Source organism: Ascaphus truei, chromosome 8 (genome assembly GCF_040206685.1).
Source record: "Ascaphus truei isolate aAscTru1 chromosome 8, aAscTru1.hap1, whole genome shotgun sequence".
NCBI lineage: Eukaryota > Metazoa > Chordata > Amphibia > Anura > Ascaphidae > Ascaphus > Ascaphus truei.
In genome coordinates this window covers 18,814,494-18,824,974 of record NC_134490.1, presented here as the reverse complement: position 1 = coordinate 18,824,974, position 10,481 = coordinate 18,814,494, and the positions used below count along the sequence as shown (strand labels likewise).

The 10,481-nt window shown below is 41.8% G+C and overlaps 1 protein-coding gene across 2 annotated transcripts in view; it reads left to right on the top strand.

Moving 5' to 3' along the window:
• PITX3 (paired like homeodomain 3) overlaps positions 1–10,481 on the top strand; it is a 56,700-nt gene that overhangs the window by 23,060 nt on the left and 23,159 nt on the right. For both annotated transcript variants that reach the window (XM_075610679.1, XM_075610678.1), the window contains exon 2: positions 7,603–7,731. In XM_075610679.1, the coding sequence (XP_075466794.1) occupies positions 7,623–7,731 (109 nt within the window). In that variant the 5' untranslated portion in view covers positions 7,603–7,622. The remainder of the gene's footprint in view (positions 1–7,602; positions 7,732–10,481) is intronic.

Below are 10,481 nucleotides of genomic sequence, written 5' to 3'. Positions count from 1 at the left end.
GTATATGTGAAAAAAGAGAGAATAACAGGAATAGTGCAATGCAGTGAAAAATACACGGAGTGACTGTGTAATAACCCACTCACATGTTTCGCGAGGGATTCAAGCGATGCGGTTATCCAACTTCCTTGTTCTTTAAAGATGGCGCCTGCGGTCATCCAATAAGACATTGCAATATCATACATTACGGCTTCCTATTGGCCCGTGCTGTGGTAGCCATTTTGTGTTCCCAGAATGGGAGGAAATCGGCACCTAAAACAGTAAGTACCAGGAAACGGAGGTGTTTAGCTCTTGCAACTCCCTGGTTCAGATCATGTTATAAAAAAATCAATTAAAACCAACCCCCACAAAAAAATCGAGCAGCCGGGGTTTCTGCTTTAACATTGTTACGCGAGATGGGTAAAAACATATAGGGATTGAAAGTGTCAACCCTCTACCTACGTGATCAAAAATGATTTAGTGGCCTCATCGTTTTGCGTTACCTTGTGATTAATTAAGTTGCAATTCTGCAAAAATACTTTTCGGGCTTGAAAATGTCTTAACTTCTCCCTTCTTAACTTGATCACAAACATTACTTCATTGTATAATCCTATGGTTATTTTGTGTGTTATTTTATTTATTTATAAAATGTTTTACCAGGAAGTAATACATTGAGAGTTACCTCTCGTTTTCAAGTATGTCCTGGGCACAGCGTTATGATGACAGATACATGGTTACAAATACATGGTTACATTAAGTGATCAGGGTTATACACTATATACAAGACATTGCATGCACAGGAAAGAGTGGATGTTATATATACTCTGTCCTAGATTGTCTATATTGTTGATATCTCTTTTCTTTCTGTCTTTTCATAATGTAATTGCTGAAAGAATCTTTCCCTGGAAAATTGCCCAAAATGATACCAAGTCAAACACTTTTTAAGGGGACGATTGAAGATTCCTTGTCTGATGAATTAAAAAAAAAAGTTGCTATACCTCGACCATAGTCACCGGCGCTTTGGAAATGTAGTTGTCAGGTTTCATCAGTTAGGTTTGAGCTCCTATTTAGCTCCTAATAAAAGCGGTGTGCTTTGTGTATTCCATGAGGAACCGAGCGACAAATACAGTGACATCGTGGGCAGGGCAGATGGAAAGGGCAAATATTTTGCAAGTACAAATTTTAAGTTAATGGTGCCCTCTGCCATTTATAACTGCTGATCCCTAATGTCAACACCTGATGCTCTTTAACCACGCTAGACAAAGTCACTAACACACACACACTCATGCACACGCACGACTACACAAATGTTAACACACAAACACTGACACACATCCATGGCACTGATACACATCACCCCAACACAGATACTGACACACAGATTTGCACTCGCACATTTACAAACATGCTTACATACTGCTATATACTGCTATACAGGCATACCCCGGTTTAAGGGCACTCACTTTAAGTACACTCGCGAGTAAGGACATATCGCCCAATAAGCAGCTCACGCATGCGCCTGTCAGCACGTCCTGAACAGCAATACCGGCTCACTACCTGTACTGAAGCTGTGCGCAAGCGGGAAGACTATAGAGCCTGTTACAAATGCGTTATTTACATCAGTTATGCACGTACTGTATATGACGATTGCAGTACAGTACATGCATCAATAAGTGGGGAAAAGGTAGTGCTTCACTTTAAGTACATTTTCCCTTTACATACATGCTCTGGACCCATTGCGTACGTTAATGCGGGGTATGCCTGTATACTGTTTAAATGGTAAATGAGTGCTACCCCTCCATGCCAAGCCTTGTGTCTAGGCATCATTCCCCCCCAGGATAACAACTCTATGGAAGCTTCATACATCGGCCTATCTTGTTCAATAATATAGCTTTGTTGTGGTGAAGGTGGAAAAGTTCGATCTTGACAAGATGGATGGAAGAGAAATGGGAGCTGGATGCTTCTGAGAGGTGTTAACTGCCCTTGGATAAAGACACAGCCGCATCTTCAGATCTCCATTACGTATTTTGCTCATAATGTTGCTATTTCGGTCTGAATGTCACCTATAAAACCAGAGGTCTCGCTCTCCCAGGGTGCTGTAAATAGAAGCCTCACTAGATAATCTTTGATTTATAGACCAGCAGGGCTAGGGGTTTAGAGTCAGTCTGCAATCTGCCAGGGGGGCTTTCCAGCCAAGAAACTGTGCACTCGGTTGGCAGTACATTGGGGAATTTGTGTGTGTCCAGTAGCAGGGCGGTGGGAATGACTTAACCCCTGGACTGCCAAAGGAGTCTGCAACACATGGCTGTGCTATGAATTACATTGGTCCAGTGGTTTTTTTATACACACAAATTACCATCCTCTATTTCAAACACCTCATTGTAAAATAGTCCAAGTCCATCTTTTGTGGCCAAGTATTAATAAAACCTATTACTGCGAGATACTTATCAAGTCCTAATCACTGCCACTTTGGAATCAACCATCGATTGTGAGGTCTCTGTTAAACATATCATATTGTGATTGGAATGTTAGGCTGCGCTTATAGTGCTGGCGACGGCGACGCGACCGATGATGTCACCCGTCGCCACCAGCAAAAGTTGTAATTTGATTTGAAGCCACTGTCGCCAGCGACGTCACCAAAGGGGGCGGGCCACGGTCCCTGATTGGTTTAGAGACAGTCACATGTGACGACTATCTCTAAAAAATGAAATAGACCCGGCTTCCAAATTTTCAGACGCTCCGTCGCTCCGTCACCCTTACTATAAGCGCTGGCGACGGAGTCAATTGATTTGTTTTGGAGCGACGTCGCCGTCGCAAGGCACTAGGAGTGCAGCCTTAAGCGCGTAGATAGTGTGTTACATTCACGAGTGCTTTCCTTGGAATTTCTGCCGGCGGTTATACTTTTTATTGCTCTGATAAGAGATTTCGTACTTACCTTTTCAAGTCCCCAATAATCTCTTCTGCTGATGTTTTAATATGGGTAAAACATAGGGGCAGATCCCCAGAGCTCCAGTCATTTTGACCTAATAATGTTGCATTCCCGATTTAGGGAAAGGACGTTATTTTTCTTCTTATCAACGTGTATCCTCAAAGCAAATGAGATGCAAAAATAATGTCCGTTCGTCAAAGTACCAGCGCCCTAATGCACGGCGCATGCGCATTGGTCAAACTTTAAGGGGCGTTATTAAGGCAGCGCTATTAACGGAGATTTTCATGTGTGTTATCAAACACTAGTGCAAATCTTGTTATAATATTGAGAAATGTATCATTTTTACACTTATTAACTTTTCACTTAATTATATGGTATATAATGTAATAATGACTATCAAATACAGGTAGTCCTCGCTGTCCAACGTTTCACTTTACAACGAATGGCATATCCAACGCAACCCTAAGGGCCGTTTTTCGACGCCGGAATGCGTTATCCAATGCTCACCGCCACTGATTAACATGGGGCTCACTTTACAACGGTTTCACTATCTAACGCTGCTTCCAGAACGGATTCCGTTGGATAACCGAGAACTGCCTGTATATTCCTTGTCTCCATAGGCCCTCCAGCGTGGGGCATTAACCCTTTAGCACCCTGCTTTGCCAGCTAACTCCACTGCTACTTAGATAGCCTTTATAGTGTTGATGTATACCTTTAAGGTTCAGACCCTTATCATCCAGTTTCCCTGTTACTCACTTAGGGTTAGTTGGTCTGAGTCCTGTGCCTCACAGCATACCTTCATTCTGTTGGGATATTCAGCGATAGCTGGTCACTGTGTCTCCCAGGGACATTGTTGCAGGGTTTAGGGAAGTACAAAGTGACTACGGTCTACCTGGGAACGGGCCTGTAGAAGGGGTTTCTATACCCCGAAACGTGACGTTGCCCCCCTTGCCCTGGACTTTTAACTCCCCGTGTGTTCCCTGTCCTTGTCCCTGCCCTAGCACATAGTGCTTTCTTTTTTGGTCCTTGTTTGACCATTTTTTGCATCATTCATGTACCATTAAATACTTACTTTTGGCTGATCCATTTACTGTCTGTTCTTTCCGTTTGAGTGCTGGGAATATTTGTGGTTTATTGATTATTTGGGAGGAATCAGGGTCCTCCTTGTTCCCGTCTTGCACCTATTATTTCACTTTATACAGAGTTTTGTGTGCTGTCTAATACTGTTTGTAAAGTTTATGATGTGTTTCAGACACATATGATCCACAATATATATATATATATAAATGGAAATACAACTGTAAGCTCATCTGCATGTCTTAGGCAGGTCTGCAACTCCGCCTTTCACCATTATCACCCAGCACACAGCACTTCCACTGCAGCAAGGGATTCTGGGAAATGACATGCAAATGAGCACACAGTGCCACTTTTTGCTTCAAAAACCATTTTTAACATGGTTCCCTATAGGCTTAAGCTTGCTGCATGGTCACAGCTTTGAGCACAGCCAGGGTTAAGGTGCATACCCAGAAAACCCGCCCACAGACAGCTGTTTCGACCTTAATGGGTCTCATCAGTGTGGGGTTGGTTAACTGGGTATATATATATATATATATATATATATATATATATATATATATATATATATATATATATATATAACGGAAATAGCCGTGTTAGTCCAGTTGCGATAGTGCAGAATAAATGAGTTCTTCAGTATTAGGTGATACCTTTTTTATTTGGACTAAATTGTTAGTCCAAATAAAAAAGGTATCACCTAATAGTGAAATAGTGAAGAACTCATTTATTCTGCACTATATATATAGTACAGAATAAATATATATATGTGTGTGTGTGTGTGTCACGTAACTTTTTGTAATGAAAGGGTTAATTCCTATTCTCATGGCATTGCTTTTAGGCTGTTCCAAGGAACAACGCAACGATAAGCAGGGTCTGGATGTGAGTAAGGGCGGCTTTTGGAAGGTGCTAAATATCGTAGCGCTATTCCCACGCGCTGACATGAACGGGTGGTGTGAGGATCTCCGTTGTTAGGGAAACTGCTCACGATATGGAGAAGTCCGACCTCCGTTCAAATGTATCCATCCGTTATTTGTAAGGATAATGCCGGTACATCGCTACGCTAAGCACGTTTGGGGATACGCATTACAGATATGGATATGTTAAATTGACATTAACGGAGCGTTAAAAAATGAGCGACCTTCTGAAGATCTACCCTATAGTTTTTTAAACATATGCAAATAGTTGTCTCTTAATGCTGGTGTTTATATCCCTTTGATGTCAATCAGTGATAAAACACAGTGGATGTTTTTTTCCCAACAAAGTGCTAGAGTCAGTATCGATTGTTAATGGAAATTGAGGTGCGTGGGCCATAATGATCAATAATGGCTTTTGAGTAAACCATATATTATGCAATGATGTGGTCCTTCTTAAGATGGCTGCCTGCAAGAGGTTCTTCCTCTGTGAACACCCACACTGTACATAGCTACTGTACTGCATTAATATGAAGGGAGGGGATAACGGTTTAAAGCAGGAAAAGACGTGGAAAAGGAAAATGTGTATATTCAAAATCAGGAAGAGAGAATAATACACCAGAAGGGCCAGGCAGGGAAAGGGTTAAAATATGGGTTTCAAGCTATTAACATACTGGAAAACCTTCTGAAAATACTGTAAGAATGCAGGTTTAGGATGTGACGCCATCTACATCCATCCTGCTCGATCGGAGTAATAACAATGTATTTCTTTATAGATTGCAAGCTCTTTGGACCTGAAATTCCGATTTCATATTGTTATGAAACGTGTCTTTGTATCAGTGTTGTGTAATGCTATTGATCTAATGCTGCTTCCCATATTATAAAGAGCTGAGTACAGAGACATCGTTACATAATAGTAACGTAATAATATTACTAAATGGCTTCACTAGACCAAATTAACTAATGGTATTCACAAGCTGCCTTCGGTCTACACGTGGGGTTGTGCAGTTAGTGAGGGGTTGTGCAGTTAGTGAGGGGTTGTGTAGGTAGTGAGGGGTTGTGAAATTAGTGAGGAGTTGTGTAGTTAGTGATGGATTGTGTAGTTGTTGAGGGGTTGTGTAGTTAGTGAGAGGTTGTGTAGTTAGTGTGGGGTTGTGTAGTTAGTGTGGGGTTGTGGAGTTAGTGAGGGGTTGTGTGGTTATTGAGGGGCTGTGCAGTTAGTGAGGAGTTGTGTAGTTCGTGATGGATTGTGTAGTTGGTGAGGGGTTGTGTAGTTTGTGATGGGTTGTGTAATTAGTGAGGGGTTGTGTAGTTATTGCGGGGTTGTGCAATTAGTGAGGGGTTGTGTAGTTAGTGCGGCGTTGTGTAGTTATTGAGGGGTTGTGTAGTTATTGAGGGGTTTTGTAGTTAGTGAGGTGTTGTGTAGTTAGTGATGGGTTGTGTAGTTAGTAAGGGGTTGTGTAGTTAGTGAGGGGTTGTGTAGTTAGTGCGGGGTTGTGTAGTTAATGCAGGGTTGTGTAATTAGTGAGGTGATTGTGTAGTTAGTGCGGGGTTGTGTAGTTAATGAGGGGTTGTGTAATTAGTCAGGGGTTGTGTAGTTAGTGCAGGGTTGTGAAGTTATTGAGGGGTTGTGTAGTTAGTGCGAGGCTATGTAGTTATCGAGGGGTTGTGTAGCTGTTGAGGGGTTGTGTAGTTATTGAGGGGTTGTTTAGTTAGTGATGGATTGTACAAAAAACAAGATAGGTAGCGCTAACTAGACTGTTGATGGAAATATGGTGACTAATTCAACATATAATATAAATATATAACACATATGTGACTAACAAAACTCAGCCTTATATAAATGGTAGAAATATATAAGTGGCTGCCGCTGATACAAGTCTGACCCCCTGGTCAGATAGTGACTAGATGGAACGGAAATATTGTATCTAAGGCGCCTAACATACAATTATATGTAAAAAAGGATATAAACAGCCGAGCTTGGTAGAGATGCAGATCTCAAGGTGTCTCCAAGTGAGGTAGTAGGTGCTTAAAAAGAATAAAAAAAAGTGCATAGCATAATACTGAATAATACACATGACACACAAAACATACAAAACATATAACAATGCTTTTTATATGTTTTGTGTGTCATGTGTATTATTCAGTATTATGCTATGCACTTTTTTTTATTCTTTTTAAGCACCTACTACCTCACTTGGAGACACCTTGAGATCTGCACCTCTACCAAGCTCGGCTGTTTATATCCTTTTTTACATATAATTGTATGTTAGGCGCCTTAGATACATATTTCCGTTCCATCTAGTGATGGATTGTGTAATTAGTGAGGGGTTGTGTAGTTAGTGCGAGGTTGTGTAGTTAGTGCGGGTTGTGTAGTTAGTGCGGGGTTGTGTAGTTAGTGAGGGGTTGTGTAGTTAGTGCGGGGTTGTGTAGTTAGTGAGGGGTTGTGTAATTAGTGAGGGGTTGTGTAGTTAGTGCGGGTTGGGTAGTTAGTGAGGGGTTGTGTAGTTAGTGAGAGGTTGTGTAGTTAGTATGGGGTTGTGTAGTTAGTGAAGGGTTCTGTAGTTAGTGCAGGGTTGTGTAGTTAGTGAGGGGTTGTGTAGTTAGTGAGGGGTTGTGTAGTTAGTGAAGGGTTGTGTAGTTAGTGAGGGGTTGTGTGGCTGACTTTCTGTGATTCATTCCTCTCAATACTGTTCTGCTTTCTTCCAGCTCTTCCTTTCTGCTGCCACATGGATTTTAACCTTCTGACAGATTCAGAGGCGCGTAGTCCAGCCCTGTCCCTCTCGGACTCTGGGACACCACAGCATGATCACAGCTGCAAGGGGCAAGAGCACAGTGGTAAGTGGAGACCAGGGCTAGTGGCAATAAGGCAGCATTGCACAGAATATGATGTATTGTATGTCTTTATTTATATAGCGCCAAAAGTGTACTCAGCGCTTCACAAAGAATACAGTACAGGGATTTATAATAATACAATAAGTGCAGCAAAATCAGACAATAGGAAAAGAAAATCACTGCCCCGAAGAGCTTACAATCTATTCTTATATTGTGCTTACAGTTCTAACACACAGACCTCCAACACAGGTGCACAAAAGAGCAGGGGCGGCCAACACCAGTTCTCAAGGGCCACCAACAGGTCAGGTTTTCAGGATATCCCTGCTACAGCACAGGTGGCTCAATCAGCGGCTCAGCCACGGATTGAGCCACCTGTGCCGAAGCGGGAATATTCTGAAAACCTGGCTCAGTGGCTCTTGAGGACTGGAGTTGCCCACAAGACTGAGCCACTGATAGATCCACCTGTGCTGTCGCATGGATACCCTGAACCCCTGGCCTCTTGGTGGCCCTTGAGGACTGGCGTTGGCCACCCCTGCAGTAGACTGATGAGGCATGGCTTCGTGGTAAAGGTGTCGGGCAATACTCAGCCACTTGTTCGATCTTGGTAAAATCACTTTGGGCTGGATCCACAGAGCCCCATTAAATCGAGGCTCGTGACATAACCTACTATAGGAACTGACCTTATTTCCCCCGAGGTTAATAAGTATCCTCAAAGCTAATAATATGCACAAAGAATAGCCGTTCTACATCTCGTTAGGCTTAGCGTCATGGTGTTGTGGGATAACCTTGTGGTACCTTCCGATATCGTGACATTAAAACCCATCCAGGACCCTGAAAAGGGAGCTTTTGCTGGAGAGGAAAGAGACTCCTTTTGTAGCGGACCCCTTAACTTATATATCTCCCAAAATGCCTCTTTTGCTTATAATTATCGCTAAGTGCCATTATCGTTAAGGCAATGCAGTTTGATTAAAAGAAAGATGAATGAACATGAAATTATTGGGCTTTGGCTTAACGCAATGTTAGGGTAACATGAGGCTAAATTACTTAACGAAGCCTGGCGAATCTGGGCCGTTATATTGTGGTGGGGTACCACCTCTGGGGTGGCTGCATCTATGGCTCATAGGTATACATGTAATTGAAGTGCACTTGGCTCCATGCGTACAAGGAAGGAGTAAAGCTGTATCACTGATTGAGCCACCTGTGCTGAAGCAGAGATATCCTTAAAACCTAACCTGTTGGTTGCCCTTGAGGACCGGAGTTGGCCACTCCCAATCTAGTGGATGAAACAGGATAGATAGATAGCAAGGAACAAGATAAGTACTTGTGGTATGTTCTACTACAATAGATCAGTTGAGTATTAGTGTCAGGGAGCCTGGTGAAATGATGAAATCATCACCTGTATTTAGGGCCCAAAAATTGCAAATATTACACTGGTTAGAAGCTCCAACAGACACCTAAAATGACTGTCCTCGTCAAGAATGTGTATGGAGGGTAGAAGAGTCTTACAAATAGTTACAATAGTTACTTTTAGAAAGATTTATGCTGCAAAAATAGAAAGGGGTAGAACTTACTAAAAAACAAAAACAAACATGTTTTCTTTAAAAAGAAAGTGCTATTGTGAGAGAGTAATGGTTCCCTGGGCATGAAAAGTATTACCATCGAACTTCAATGAGGATGGAGATCACATTCATTGCAGTGTAGTAAAAACACAAAGTACAGGCAGTCCTCGTTTTACAACGCTTCGCTTTACAACGAATGGCTTATCCAACGCTATGCAATGCATACCTATGTTCATTTATACAACGCCAAAACGGCTTATCCAACGCTCTTACGACGCTTTGCAAAGTTGTTTATGTGTATATAATATATATATTATACTATATTATACTATATAATATATTATATTTTTATATTATATTATATATTATATATATATAATACAGTATATGCACTATATAATTTATGTGTGTGCTGCATATCTTATTGTCTGCGTAAAATATTTTGTGTATTTTAGCATTAAAAATGCCTTCAGGAACGGAACCTTTCATTTAAACAGTGTTCCTATGGGAAAACGTGTTTCGCTTTACAACGTTTCGCTATCCAACGCCATTTTGAGTAACGCATTGTGTCGGATAACTGAGGACTGCCTGTACATAAAGCTGTACATAAAGCTGTACATAAAGCTGTACATAAAGCTGTACATAAAGCTGTACATGGCTAATATCTCTACTTTGCAGCTCTTACATTACAGATGTGCAACAGCACCCCCTGGTGTTTATGTCAGATGTAAAAGCGTTGAATATATAGCATAGGACAGTGTTTTTCACCAGGGGTTCCTATGAACCCTTGGGTTCCCCGGGCAGCCCTAAAGGGTTCCCTGCAATTTTTAAGTCATTTGGAAATTGAACCAAATACAGAAGAATTTACAATGCATCTGATCTCAGTCACACTATTAATAATAATAATAATAATAATAGCATGTTCTTGTATAGCACTGCTAGTTTTACGTAGCGCTTTACAGATACATTTTGCAGGCACAGGTCCCTGCCCCGTGGAGCTTACAATCTATGTTTTTGGTGCCTGAGGCACAGGGAGACAAAGTGACTTGCCCAAGGTCACAAGGAGCAAACACCAGGAATTGAACCAGTCAGTGTCAGTCAGCGTCTTTACTCACTGAGCCACTCTTTCTCACTATTAGAGAGGGCTGGGGTTCCTTACAATGTATCCGATCTCAGGCGCGCTATTAGAGAGGG